General features: G+C 46.7%; 1 protein-coding gene across 1 annotated transcript in view; it reads right to left on the bottom strand.

Annotated features, from left to right (window-relative positions):
• Nucleotides 1-2,827: 2,827 nt before the first annotated feature.
• Nucleotides 2,828-14,716, bottom strand: part of LOC142001737 (complement receptor type 1-like) — a 201,210-nt gene continuing 189,321 nt past the window's right edge. The window contains exons 55-61 of the mRNA XM_074977257.1: nt 12,364-12,546; nt 10,482-10,673; nt 10,170-10,266; nt 8,237-8,322; nt 7,265-7,459; nt 3,582-3,764; nt 2,828-2,883 (exon numbers count right to left, since the gene is read on the bottom strand). Coding sequence (XP_074833358.1) covers nt 2,828-2,883; nt 3,582-3,764; nt 7,265-7,459; nt 8,237-8,322; nt 10,170-10,266; nt 10,482-10,673; nt 12,364-12,546 — 992 coding nt within the window. The remainder of the gene's footprint in view (nt 2,884-3,581; nt 3,765-7,264; nt 7,460-8,236; nt 8,323-10,169; nt 10,267-10,481; nt 10,674-12,363; nt 12,547-14,716) is intronic.

Below are 14,716 nucleotides of genomic sequence, written 5' to 3'. Positions count from 1 at the left end.
AAGGCCAACTGCCTAAAATCACATCCCCGGGGCATCATATTGCTTCTCTGTGTCATGAAAAGAGGCAGATCTTTCCTTGACAGACATCAGTGCTGGAAGCACAGTTACCTCTGAGGGGTCCGAGTCTGGAACCTACTGCTTGTACTTGCTGCTTAACTGTACAGTCCTGTTGGCCTTTTGAACACACACACTGCAAATCTTCCCTGTTAAATCAGTGTTCAATAACTGTAAGAACTGAGCCAGAGCTGTATGCATCCAGCTGCACACCTGTGGGGAAGGTGGGAGTTAGGAGCTAGCTCTTCTAATTCATAACAAACATGCCTATTGATACCCACAGTTGCTTTCTCAAAAGACTTGACTCCTCTGTGTGTGTGCGTGATTGTATAAAGTCTGCAAGAGTGCAGTGTGCATCCAGTGCCTTTATTTTATGAAAAACTTATTTGGCAACGTGTCTAATTCAATGGAGCTTAAATTCCCTGCTCTGAATTCTCTTGCAGGGGTGAGCTCGTCTTTCACGTTAAAACCCATGCTCAGAGCAGCTGCCACATAACTCTAGGTAACAGAACTAAGCACACCTTCACATCGAGGGATGGGAGAGCTCCAAGTTCCAGATGCCGTACAGTTAAGAGATGCCTGCCCAGAAAGGGAATAGCCAGGCTCACAGCTGTAAGTTACAGACATTCCACTGGTGAACACTGTCCCAGCCTGGCTTCTGGGCTTCCCGTTGGCAATGGCCGGAGGGGAGGGGCAGCGCAACTCTGCAGGGAAAGAACCACAGCTCACAAAGGCTGTTCTCCAGGAGGAAAAATGTCCACACACTTGTTTTGAGTCACGCCCAACGCAACAGCACCGAGGGTAACTCAGACCAGGAATAAAGTTACCTACTACCTCCGACTGACCTATTCCATTCCAACCCGAGACTGACCATCACAGTTCCCCACCACTCAGCCTTGATTCACGCTTACCCTCTACGCAGACTGGAACAGGGGGATCCCAGGTTGCATCATCTTGGCACTCGATCTCACGGCTGCCATTCAGAGTGTAGCCTGGATCACATTCCAACCTCACCCTCTCCCGGGGTCTGTGGACAGGGTCATATCCACCTACTTGTCTTCCATTCTGGAGTTGTGGGGCAAGGCAGAGAACCTCTGAAACTGAAAAGGTGCAGATGGTGTCACCTGCCTGGGAAGCAGTGGTGTTTACTGGGTGCTTCATGCGTCTGCTCTGCTCTGGCTGCCTACGAGTGTCTGGGAAGAAGATACTGTTTTCTGTTTAACCTCTAAAGTGAAAATATACAAAGGCCAACTGCCTAAAATCACATCCCCGGGGCATCATATTGCTTCTCTGTGTCATGAAAAGAGGCAGATCTTTCCTTGACAGACATCAGTGCTGGAAGCACAGTTACCTCTGAGGGGTCCGAGTCTGGAACCTACTGCTTGTACTTGCTGCTTAACTGTACAGTCCTGTTGGCCTTTTGAACACACACACTGCAAATCTTCCCTGTTAAATCAGTGTTCAATAACTGTAAGAATTGAGCCAGAGGTGTATGTTTCCGTCTGCATGCACGAGGGGAGGTGGGGATTAGGGGCTAGCTTATTTCTAATTCATAACAAGCTCGCCTATTGATACTCACAGTTGCTTTTTCAAAATACTTGACTCCTCTGTGTGTGGCCGTGTGCGGGTGTGCATGTCCACGTGATTGCATAAAGTGTGCAAGAGTGCAGTGTGCATCCAGTGCCTTTATTTTATGAAAAACTTATTTGACAACGTGTCTAATTCAATGGAGCTTTAATTCCCTGCTCTGAATTCTCTTACGGGGTGAGTTCGTCTTTCACGTTAAAACCCATGCTCAGAGCAGCTGCCTCATAACTCTAGGTAACAGAACTAAGCACACCTTCACATCGAGGGATAGGAGAGCTCCAAGTTCCGGATGCCATACAGTTAAGAGATGCCTGCCCAGTAAGGGAATAGCCAGGCTCACAGCTGTAAGTTGCAGACATTCCACTGGTGAACACGGTCCCGGCCTGGCTTCGGGGCTTCCCGTTGGCAATGGCTGGAGGGGAGGGGCAGCGCAACTCTGCAGGGAAAGAACCACAGCTCACAAAGGCTGTTCTCCAGGAGGAAAAATGTCCACACACTTGTTTTGAGTCACGCCCAACGCAACAGCACCGAGGGTAACTCAGACCAGGAATAAAGTTACCTACTACCTCCGACTGACCTATTCCACTCCAACCCGAGACTGACCATCACAGTTCCCCACCACTCAGCCTTGATTCACACTTACCCTCTATGCAGACTGGAACAGGGGGATCCCAGGTTGCATCATCTTGGCACTCGATCTCACGGCTGCCATTCAGAGTGTAGCCTGGATCACATTCCAACCTCACCCTCTCCCGGGGTCTGTGGACAGGGTCATATCCACCTACTTGTCTTCCATTCTGGAGTTGTGGGGCAAGGCAGAGAACCTCTGAAACTGAAAAGGTGCAGATGGTGTCACCTGCCTGGGAAGCAGTGGTGTTTACTGGGTGCTTCATGCGTCTGCTCTGCTCTGGCTGCCTACGAGTGTCTGGGAAGAAGTTACTGTTTTCTGTTTAACCTCTAAAGTGAAAATATACAAAGGCCAACTGCCTAAAATCACATCCCCGGGGCATCATATTGCTTCTCTGTGTCATGAAAAGAGGCAGATCTTTCCTTGACAGACATCAGTGCTGGAAGCACAGTTACCTCTGAGGGGTCCGAGTCTGGAACCTACTGCTTGTACTTGCTGCTTAACTGTACAGTCCTGTTGGCCTTTTGAACACACACACTGCAAATCTTCCCTGTTAAATCAGTGTTCAATAACTGTAAGAACTGAGCCAGAGCTGTATGCATCCAGCTGCACACCTGTGGGGAAGGTGGGAGTTAGGAGCTAGCTCTTCTAATTCATAACAAACATGCCTATTGATACCCACAGTTGCTTTCTCAAAAGACTTGACTCCTCTGTGTGTGTGCGTGATTGTATAAAGTCTGCAAGAGTGCAGTGTGCATCCAGTGCCTTTATTTTATGAAAAACTTATTTGGCAACGTGTCTAATTCAATGGAGCTTAAATTCCCTGCTCTGAATTCTCTTGCAGGGGTGAGCTCGTCTTTCACGTTAAAACCCATGCTCAGAGCAGCTGCCACATAACTCTAGGTAACAGAACTAAGCACACCTTCACATCGAGGGATGGGAGAGCTCCAAGTTCCGGATGCCGTACAGTTAAGAGATGCCTGCCCAGTAAGGGAATAGCCAGGCTCACAGCTGTAAGTTACAGACATTCCACTGGTGAACACTGTCCCGGCCTGGCTTCTGGGCTTCCCGTTGGCAATGGCCGGAGGGGAGGGGCAGCGCAACTCTGCAGGGAAAGAACCACAGCTCACAAAGGCTGTTCTCCAGGAGGAAAAATGTCCACACACGTGTTTTGAGTCACGCCCAACGCAACAGCACCGAGGGTAACTCAGACCAGGAATAAAGTTACCTACTACCTCCTACTGACCTATTCCATTCCAACCCGAGACTGACCATCACAGTTCCCCACCACTCAGCCTTGATTCACACTTACCCTCTACGCAGACTGGAACCGGGCGATACCAGGTTGCATCATCTTGGCACTCGATCTCACGGCTGCCATTCAGACTGTAGCCTGGATCACATTCCAACCTCACCCTCTCCCTGGGTCTGTAGACAGGGCCGTACCCACCTACTGTTCTTCCATTCTGGAGTTGTGGGGCGTGGCAGAGAACCTCTGAAAGAAAAAAGGGTGCAGAAGGTGTCAGCCTGCTCAGGAAGCAGTATGGTTTAGTGGGTACTTGGTGCCTCTGCTCTGCACTTGCTGCCTTCCAGTGTCTGAGAGGCAACAACAGTGTTGGTTTTAACCTCTCAGAAGGAAACACTTTATTGCTACCCTGCCTAAAATCACCTCCCCCAGGTAGTGTACTTGTGCTTTCATGAGTAATGGATACTGCAAAGAAGCATGAGTATCACTATAATGTGAACATGAAATCGGCAGGACATCTCACTGAATATGATGCAGTAAATGAACCCAATTCCTCAGTGCTGTGCCCGATACAGATTCTTCTGGGAATAAGTTACTTCACTTTCTCTTGCTAATATCTATAATCAAGTCTGCTACCTGAGTTTCCAGTGTCAGGAAACCATCCATTCTGTGTACCCACGAATTGATGGGGAACACAGATTATCTTCTGCTACAGCTGATTAAAGTGAGAGGCAAACACAAGAATACCTGCTCACTCCCTTGTCACATTTATACACTGCCTGTGTGTACTGTGACTGGGGCTTTGAGATGCAAGTGCTCTGGCAAGGTTGAAATCTTGGCCCATGTTTTTTCAAAGCAACTATTGAGGCCAGCTACCTAACAACAGACATCTGAAAGGAGCTGTCCTTGCTGAAGAACTTGCACCTGCCACCCAGGAAAACAGCAAAGCCTTTTAAGCTGCTCAGTTTGGGCAGCCAAAAATCACTGAAACATTTCGGTTCATTGCAATTGCTGAAGGCCTTCGGCTTTTCCAAATCTTTTACTCTCATTTGCAACACCTAAAGCCCCACCCTAGTTTGGAAAACAGCCTGACAGCAAGACCAATGTCAGGAGGAAAGTAAAAAATTAGCTCAGGATTATTCAGCATGCAGGAACTAGACACTTGTATTCCACATCTACAGAAGGAAGGAAACGTTTGTCTTGTTGTTCAAAGGATTGTTCATCATTGATAAACATTCCAAGTTCATTGTGAAGTTCAGCAGAGGAAGCAGAAGAGGCCACAAAAGCTGAGGTGGAATAAGAAGTAATTGAATATCCTCTTCTCAACCGCTTCCAGTTCCCATTTCATGGTGGGGCAGATGCTGGATGCTGACCAGAGGAAGATGAAAATGCTCTGCTTTCAGCTTTGAGCTACAGAAATTCCCCCTAGGGAGACCTATTGCTTTTGCTAACTTGGGTCATTTATTTTACTGGTGTTGCAGTTTGAGGCCAGTAGCCCTAAATGCACTATGGGAAAGCGCAAACAGTGCAGTAAACAGAAGGGATGCAATCCTTCATCAGGTATCCCCACAGTTCTCAGAACCCAGCCAGCACTGCCCCAAACAGGGTTTATTTTTAATCCTGCATGTATTTTCTTTTCCATTGGGACTGTCCACATCTCCCCTCAAACCGGTCTCTCAAGTGTCCTAATTTGAGGTGAGCAACAGGCAGGACAGATCCAACCTGGTTTGGTGTTTGAGGTATTCAAGGGTGAGACAGCAGAGGAAATTGTGTATGGATGAATAATACAAACAAATGAGAGTTGTGACACTTGCCTTGCTCACCAACTGGCAGAGGTGGATCCCAGGTGCCATCGATTTGGCATTTACTCTCTTTGTGACCCTATGGGGAGAGACTGTCTAGGAACAACTACAGCAGAAAGGGATCTTGGGATTATAGTGGACCACAAGGTAAATATGAGTCAACAGTGTGATGCTGTTGCAAAAAAAGCAAACATGATTCTGGGATGCATTAAAAGGTGTGTTGTGAACAAGACACGAGAAGTCATTCTTCCGCTCTACTCTGCACTGATTAGGCCTCAGCTGGAGTATTGTGTCCAGTTCTGGGCACTGCAGTTCAAAAAAGATGTGCAGAAACTAGAGAGGGTCCAGAAAAGAGCGACAAGAATGATTAAAGTTCTAGAGAATGGGACCTATGAAAAAAGGTTGAAAGAATTGGGCTTGTTTAGTTTGGAAAAGAGAAGATTGAGGGGAGACATGATAGCGGTTTTCAGATATCTAAAAGGGAGTCATAAGGAGGAAGGAGAGAACTTGTTCTTCTTGTCCTCTGAGGATAGAACAAGAGGCAACGGGCTTAAACTACAGCAAGGGAGGTTTAGGTTGGACATTACGAAAAAGTTCCTAACTGTCAGGGCGGTCAAACAGTGGAATAAATTGCCAAGGGAGATTGTGTAATCTCCATCGCTGGAGATATTTAAGAACAGGTTAGATAGATGTCTATCAGGGATGGTTTAGATAGTACTTGGTCCTGCCATTGGGGCAGGGAGCTGGACTCGATGGCCTCTCGAGGTCCCTTCCAGTCCTTATGTTCTATGATTCTGTGATTTATGGTGTAGCCAGGATTGCACTCAAAGGTAACATTGTCTTTATGTGAATAGACACGTCTAGCACCAGATACTCTTCTTCCATTCTTAATTTGTGGAGCTAGACATCTTTTCTCTGAAAAAGAAAACAAGTCCAATTTGGGAGAAAAATAATGCTCTCCAGGCTTTTTTTGGCTTTCAACATTTTCCATGCCCCTTGTTGCATTAGCTGATTTCATTCCTTCTTGAAGATACAGATTGTTGTGGGAAATGTGGAGGGCTATGCTGGGAGGCAGAGATTGAGAAACACAGATAAGAGCATAGCTCCTTTCAGTGCAACTTCTCAAGGGTTCTCTCTTCACAGAGTGTTCTGAGAGCAACTTCCCATTCCTGGGAGTGACCCATGGCAAGGACATAAAGCTCAGCCCTCATGGGAACCAAATAACCTCCACAGCTATTGACAGCAAACACAGAGAGCTCAGCAACCTGGCCCAAGACAGTTCAGGAAGCTGGTTGGTCCCACCGAGATATCCTTGGGTCCGTTACAGTCGTAAGTGCCAGCATCTGTCAGTCTTAATACTCAACTCCTCCATAGATAAGGCTCTACAAGTCTGGCTTGGAGTTATCCCAAGTGCATTAGTAAGAAAGGTGAAGAGTGTGGCACCAAGACTATTTTTCCTCACCCCACCATCCAGCATCCCAGCAAACCTGAGTCTTTCAATCACAGGGCAGACTTGGCGTTCCCACTGAAGAAACACTGCTCAATGCCAAGGAAGTTCTGTGTACAAACATCTTCCAGCATTAAGTCTTTCATTTAAAGGAAGATGATGTGCTCTGGTAGACTCAGTTGTCCCTTCCTATGCCAAGAACAGAGATTCCCATATTAATGGCAACACTACCATCACATTCCTAATTTCATTCCCCTCAGACAAGGATCCTCTATGGATGCCTCCAGTGGGACCAGCTTCCATCTCAACTCTACTGCTCTATTCTAGCCCTATTTACTCTCTGACCTGAATCCCAGAAAACCTTGTGGAGAGCTTGCCAAGGGCAGGCATGCTACATGCAAGGATTTGACATGACTGTCACTTTTGTGGGTTGATCTGAAACAGGACTTTCTATACGCGAAAGAGTAATGGAAGGGGCTCTGCACATACACACAACCCACCTTCACACCGAGGGGCACGTGCACTCCACTCTCCGTTCAGCCCATCCTTGGTTGTACAGTGAATAGAGGCCTCTCCTGTCAGCTGGTAACCATTGTCACATTTGTAAGTTACAGCTGACCCATAAGAGAAGTTTTTCATTAATCTGTGAGTGTGTTTTCCATTGAGGATATCTGGAGGTGGAAGACATGGAATACCTGCAGAGACACAAGAGCAGTCTACTTGAAAATCGATACTGGTAAAGAAGCAGCTCTGGTTACTTGAGCTGCTATTGAAATTTACGTGCCCTAGATATGAAACAACAAAAATGAACAAGGCCCATTTGTGATGCACCATGAATAACTATGCCCTATTCTCCTGAGTACTCATGGCCTGGATGCTGCAAAAGAGTCTTACCAGCATAGTGTATCAATGGGCTACACCTTCCCTTGTAGGGATGGTTGTCTCTGAAAACTTGATAGAGATGCATGGTGGTTTGTTTTTTTTGCCACACCAGGGTACATGAACACATTAAAACACAGATGATAAGCATCATGTCTGGTTTTGGATGAATATAAGTAGGTAAAAGGGAAAACTGTTATGCTATTTAGATAAGCCGAAGGGCCAATAACCACCTCGGTGGCACATTTTTGCTATATTAAGCTCAGTGTCTTTTGCAGTTACTCAGTTACCAAGGAAAAACTAAATTCTGATTCCAAGGAACTTGCACCAAACATATTTCTCTCCAAAATACAACCTGCTCCAATAAGGTCTTGTTCTTCAGATACTGGCATTGCACTCTGGAAACCTGCAGTCAATGTTTGGCTTTGCTGGCTGATTGACTCCCTAAAGGAGATGTCCTGAAAATTGCCCTGTGCTTCAGGGGAGACTTTCTGGGCTTTATAATTATTCCATATCTGTTTAGTAAAGTTGGTGACATACTTAGATGAGAGAGAAAGGGGCACATAAGCACCAGACAGTTATGCCCTACTTACGCTGACAAAGGGGCAGTTCGCCACTCCATGAAACGCGTGGGCCAAAGATCTCACATCGTCTGTAAGGCCGTCCAATCAACCGGTGCCTGGAGTTAGGCAGAGGTGGGTTTGCAGTTGTTACCTATTGCTCTGGGTCTGAGTTCTCCTGTGAAGGTCAGTTATTTGGGAAGCTCTCGTCCCCAGTCACAGCAGGAAGACACCAACACCACTGATTTTTGTCTGACAATCACAGGAGAAAAGCACCTTGCCAGCATAAATCTCCCCAGCCCCTCTGCAGTTAATGCATGGAACAGAATCCTGTGCAGGCCAAATGAGCCTGTATTCTTTGAACCATGGTATACCAGGTTACATCGAGTCCTCCGCCCCACCTCAGAGGGATTATTCCCTATCACAGAAACACAAGCCACTAGCAAATTAGTAACAGCATTTTCAGACAGGTTGCTCGGGATGGTGTTGTTAGTATTGTTTTGTAACATTTGCAGAAAAAAACAAGCACGATTCTGTGATGCACTGACAGAAGTATTGTGAGCAAGACACAAGAAGTAATTCTTTTGCTTTACTCTGTGCTGATTAGGCTTCAGCTGGAGTACTGGGTCTGGGTCTGTGGCATCACATTTCAAGAAAGATGTGGAGAAATTGGAGACAGTCCAGAAAAAGAGCAACCAAAATGATTAATGGTCTAGAAAACATGACCTATGAGGGAAGACTGAAAGAGTTAGGTTTGTTTAGGTTGAAAAAGAGAAGGCTGGGGGTGGGGGGGACATAACAGTTTTCAATTATGTAAAAGGGTGGGGAAGGAGGAGGGAGAAAAATTGTTCTCCTTTACCTGTAAGGGCAGGACAAGAAACAATGCGCTTCAATTGCAGAAAAGATGACTTCAACTGGACATTAGGAAAAACTTCCTAACTGCCAGGGTTGTTAAACACTGGTATAAATTGCCTAGGGAGGTTGCAGAATCTCCATCATTAGAGATATTGAAGAGCAGGTTCGATAAACATCTGTCAGGGATGATCTAGATGGTGCCTGGCTCTGACATGAGTGCAGGAGACTGGACTTGATGACCTCCTGAAGCACTTGCAGTTCTAGTATTCTGTGATTATGTCTGATTGAGAGGCGGTTTGATTTTCTCATGACGGATGAGATATGCTTCTCCGGCTGTGAGCCCGGCAGACCCAGCTGGGTTCTGGTTCACTTGAGGCTGATGTACTAAGTCTACCAAGACAATCGTAACCCAGGCAGGAGCTACACATCACTCCACCAGAAATACCCAGATACAAGGACGCTACACAGCAACATACACCTGACACTGGTGTTCAGCAGCTGGCTGCTGTTGCAGGCAATGTCTGTCAAATGGGACTTTCTGAAATCACAGGTTCTACCCTCTCACCACCTTCTCCCACCATGACACACTCTGCGAGGACACAAGCTCGCAGAACAACCCCAGGCCTTTTCGTCTCAGACCCCTGAAGCAGAGAGCAAATCTGCAAATGGACAGGGCCAGCAATGCCCCTTCCTGTCACCATATCCCCAGAGCTCTCACTCAGGCAACTTCCCAAACTGGGCTTCCCTTGGAGACACCCCGCTCTCTCTGACAGGTGGACAGTTGGCTGGGGAAAACCCTTCTACCCAACTCTGTGTGGAAGAATAGCCACTTCCAATCATTCAGAAAGTGGGCAGAGCTTTCATCAGGCCAACTGCAACTCCAGCCACTAAAATAAATGAGATAGCATGCCCAAAGAATATTGAGAGACTTACACCAAGCAAGCTTTCTTTTCTTGTCAAAGTAACATTGACTGAGGCAAGAAGCAGGAGTGCTGGCATATTATGCAAGAGTTCTGTGCTTACAGGAGGTGGGGGAATACAAGGATATCCATTCATGTTGCATAGCTGCTAACTACACACAAGTAGTCGGCTCAGGCAGATGGAAACTTACCCTTCTTCACAGGTGAAGTTGACCGTTGACCCAAAGAGAATATCTGTTACAATAATTCTGCCATTCACCAGCTCTCCCGGATGACCACATGATTTCCCTGACAGAGAACAGGGTAAGGATTAAGCTTCTCTGTCAGTGCAGGAATTATCCCCAGAACCTGTACATGCTAAATCCTCCTACCAAACACCTCAGGGCGAGCTTTCTGGTCACTTTTGACTATTTAAACATTGATGGCATTTTGTCACATAGACACAGCCAAGTGCCCTTCACATGTTTAGTAGAAACAAAACCAAAATCCATGGAGATACTCACTTTTACAGAACTCGAGGGCTTCTGACCATCGTCCAGTTTCAAGGCATATAATAGTGGGTCGCATCTGAGGGTGTTTACTGTATCCAGGCCGGCAAATATAGCTTACAGTCTTCCCAATAGGAAAGTAAGACTGATTTCTATACTCACTGTGGAGCTCAGCAAAGTTTAACCTCGTTGGAACACCACAGCCACCTAGGAAGAAAGGAAGCATACGTAAGAAAAAAAAAAAAAAAAGAGGTAGAGCTATTCTGCTGATATGGAACACGCCAGGTGTTGAGAGCTGAATGAGTTCTAAAAATTTGTGTTTCCATTGATGCTTTTAGGTCAGGCAGTGAGACAGACCGTTGCCAGATCTCTGTCTGTCTGGAGGGCAAGACAGGATGCAGAGGATCAGCTAGCACTGCGCAAATACCGTCATGAGACCAGAAAGCAGGTAGATATCTACATTTTGCACATTCATGGTTGAAAACTGACTCCAGGACATACACAAGTCTATATTTTACACTCCAGGCACATCCCTACCTGATATTGACCATTATTTTACCCAGCAGTCACCCTTGATTCACGCTTACCCTGTACACAGACTGGAACAGGGGGATCCCAAGTTGCATCATCTCGACACTCAATCTGATGGCTGCCAATTAGGGTGTAGCCAGGATCACAGTCAAACCTAACCTTGCTCCCGGGTCTATAGACAGGGCTGTGCCCAGCTACTTGCCTTCCATTCTGGATTTCTGCGGTGATGCAGAGAAGCTCTGAGACTGAAAAGGTGCAGAAGGTGTCAGCCTGTCCAGCAGGTGGTGCTGTTCAGCGGGTGCTCTGCACTGGCTGCCTACCAGTGTCTGGAGAAGGCTTACTGTGGTGCTTTTAACCGCTACATTTTAAATGCTTCTGTGCTATCCTGCCTAAAATAACCCCCACCCCGGGGTGCAGTACTGCCCTCCTCATCATGAACAGATGTGGATCTCTCTCAGGGCAAGTCTACACGAGACCTTAAAGTTGATCCTAGATATGCAAGTTCACCTAGAAAGTTGCATAGCTGGAATTGACATCTCTATGATCAACTTCTCTGGTCTTTGTCGCTCACTGGAGGTTCAGTCCCCCCCCTCCTGGTGCTGCACCCACACCAGCAGGGAAAAGATGTCACACAAGACAGAAGAGGCCACTCAAGCCTAGCCAAAGAGGGCTGGGTTAAGTCAGCCAGTCAGGGCCATAGTGGGCCCTCTTGAAGGCTGCAAGGGCTGAGAGGAGCTCACTCGTGCTCCAGCCATGGAGCAGGAGGAACCTGGCTGCTTGGGAAACTTCAGAGGGTACCTGAGACTAAGCAGTGCTGGGGAAAGGCAGGCAGAGCTGGGAGCTTTGGCTGACACAACTCCCAGGCTGCAGGGACTTGGACACGGCCTGAGCGTACTAGGGCAATAGTGAGGCAACAAGGACAGGAGAAGGCAACAGGTCCAACCCCTTTACCATGATGACTGGCCATTTTAGATGACAGTTTGCCTCTGAGGCAAGGGGCTAGAGAACTAGGCGTGGGTCACTGAAGCACGGTGGGTATTGGGAATTGGGATTCCCTGGGAGGGCAGGACCCCAGAGTGCGAGGGCATAGCTATGGAGCAGTACCATGAGGAAAAGGCATTCTGGATCAGAAGGGACATGAGGCCTAGAACAGTGCAGAAGACAGGTAACAGAGGATGAGACACTAGTCAACAGGGGGAGCTCCAGGGCTGGAAGAGCTAATTCCCAAAGAGACCAGCAGGAGGCGCTGAGCTGGTGAAATTTGCTGAACTGTTGGCTAGTCTCAAAGTTCTCACAGTCTTAGTTTAAATCCTCATGTGTGCATGAGTGAGGCAAACTGAAGCTGCAAAGAGAAGACAAAACGCACCTTCACATTTAGGGAGATGTTTGCTCCAATTTCCGGATGCTGTACAATGAATTGTTGCTTCCCCAATAATGGAATAGCCAGGATCACAATGGTAAATTACAGACATGCCACTTGTGAAGACAACTGAGGCATGGCTGCTGGGCCTTCCATTGTCAATTCCGGGAGGAGAGGGGCACTGACGCACTAAACAGAGAAGAAACACTACATGAGCGTAAGTATCAAAGAACTGACCATACCAGACCAAGGACACCCACCCTACTGAACCCCAAGTGGCAAAGGAACCAAACCCCACAGACCTGCTTCTCCAATGGGAAGAATAAGTAAGACCGAATAAAGCACTACAGTTACCTACATGAGGAAACAAGCCATTCTGAGCACCCAATTGCAGATGGGGAACAAAGCATATATTTTTCTATGCGTGATCAAAGGGAGGGGTGAACACAGCAATGAACACTCCCACTTGCTGGTCACATTTCTACACGGTCTCTGTGAATTGTAGCTGGTGCTATAACACTCTGGCACTGAGGGGAGCTTAAAGTCTAGGCCCACATTTGTCAGAGTGACTGGTGAATCTGGGTGCCCAATGACACACATCTGAAAGGGGCTTCGTTTGCTGAAGGACTCAGCAACTGTCATCCAGAAAAGCAATCAGGCTACTTTAAGCATCTTAAGGTGCAAAAGCAAAGATCACTGGACAAGGAAGGCTCATTATTCAGTGTGTTCCATTGCCTAGTAGCAGCCCGTTGTTTGAGGAATCTTTTATTTTTTGCAACACTTTTGTCCCAACCCCCATTATAGCAAAGGGTTAGTGTCAGGGGAAAAAAATGAAACTATGGTCCCATGTTAATTCAGCATGTAGGAGTCAGAGGGTTGTATTCCACATCCACAGGAAGAGGGAAAAGTGTCTAAGTGCTGGATGGATTTGGCAAAGATTTCACATTAATTCTGAAATTCAGCAGTGGAAGCAGAAGTACCCACAAAACCGTGGTGAACCACGAAGTAATTGAATATCCTCTTCTAACTCACTCCCAGTTCCCATTTCAAGAGGGGACAGACACTTGGTCCTGAGCGGAGGAAGATCAAAGCGCTCGGCTTTCAGTTCTAAGTGACATAAATTCCCCGCAGGCAGACCCATGGTTCTTGCAACTTGAGTCACTTCTTGCAGATGATGCAGTTTGAGGAATCGTGACCCCCAAATGCATTGTGGAAAAGCACAATGAGCAAACAGAAGAGACACGTTTACTCACCTGGCATCCCCAGACCCTTTGGAACCTTGTCAGCACCACCCCCAACCTAGTTCATTTTTTACCCTTCAGGGATGTTCCCCCCTGTTGGGACTATTTACCTCTCCCCTTGACCCAGACTCCAAAATCTGGATTTGAGGTGAGCAACAGGCCAGACAAATCCAGCCTAGGCTAGTGTTTGAGGTGCCCACGGATCAGGCAAAAGGGAAATGTCTTTCTAGATGCAGAATATGAACAAAGTGTTTTGTTCTAGATGCAGAATATAAACAAAGGGTTTATATGGGTCATATTCAGAATATGAATATATTCTGAATGTCTACTATATACTATGAATATATTCTAGATGCAGAATATGAACAAAGGGTTTTGACACTTGCCTTGCTCACAGACTGGCACAGGTGGATCCCACGTGTCATCAGTTTGGCACTGACTCACTCTGTGACCCTTCATGGTATAGCCAGGATTACACTCAAAGGTAACGTTGTCTTTATATGTGTAGATGTGTCTATCCTCAGATACTCTTCTTCCATTTTTGATTTGTGGTGCCGGGCATCTAACCACTGAAACAGAAATACTTTTACTGAAAGATGAGGCCAGATAAGGAGACAGACATCTCTGTAGCCTGTGCAGATCTTCCATCTTTTTTACACCATCAGCGTTTTTCACATCACACGCTACACTAGCCCGTGTTATTCCTCCTTAAAAATACAGATTGTTGTAGGCAACATGGAGAGTTAAGCTGGGAGGAAAAGATGGAGACAAGTCCTGTAACACCTTAAAGACCTGATAAAGTGCTATACAAATTAATACAAATATGCCAGTGCCACACACGCTTACCCACAACTTTGGATAATAGTTTATTAGAGCTATCTGCCTGTGGTATGGAGCAGCTCAGACAGTTGCCTGGATATATAATCTAGACATTTCCACTCACCACTTCCCTGACTGATGTTCCCCAATTTCATCTCTGTGTCACTAGAGTTCAAGACCTTTAACAGCCTTCCTATACAGTAATGATCCTACCTGCTCTGTTAACAGAGCTGTGCAAGGGGTGCATTCAAATGCACTAGTACTCACCCCTATTACTGACCCCTTCTCCTTACCCCCCC

The sequence above is a fragment of the Carettochelys insculpta genome, chromosome 26 (genome assembly GCF_033958435.1).
Source record: "Carettochelys insculpta isolate YL-2023 chromosome 26, ASM3395843v1, whole genome shotgun sequence".
In the NCBI taxonomy this organism is placed as follows: Eukaryota; Metazoa; Chordata; order Testudines; family Carettochelyidae; genus Carettochelys; species Carettochelys insculpta.
This window is presented reverse-complemented; position numbering and strand designations above follow the sequence as displayed.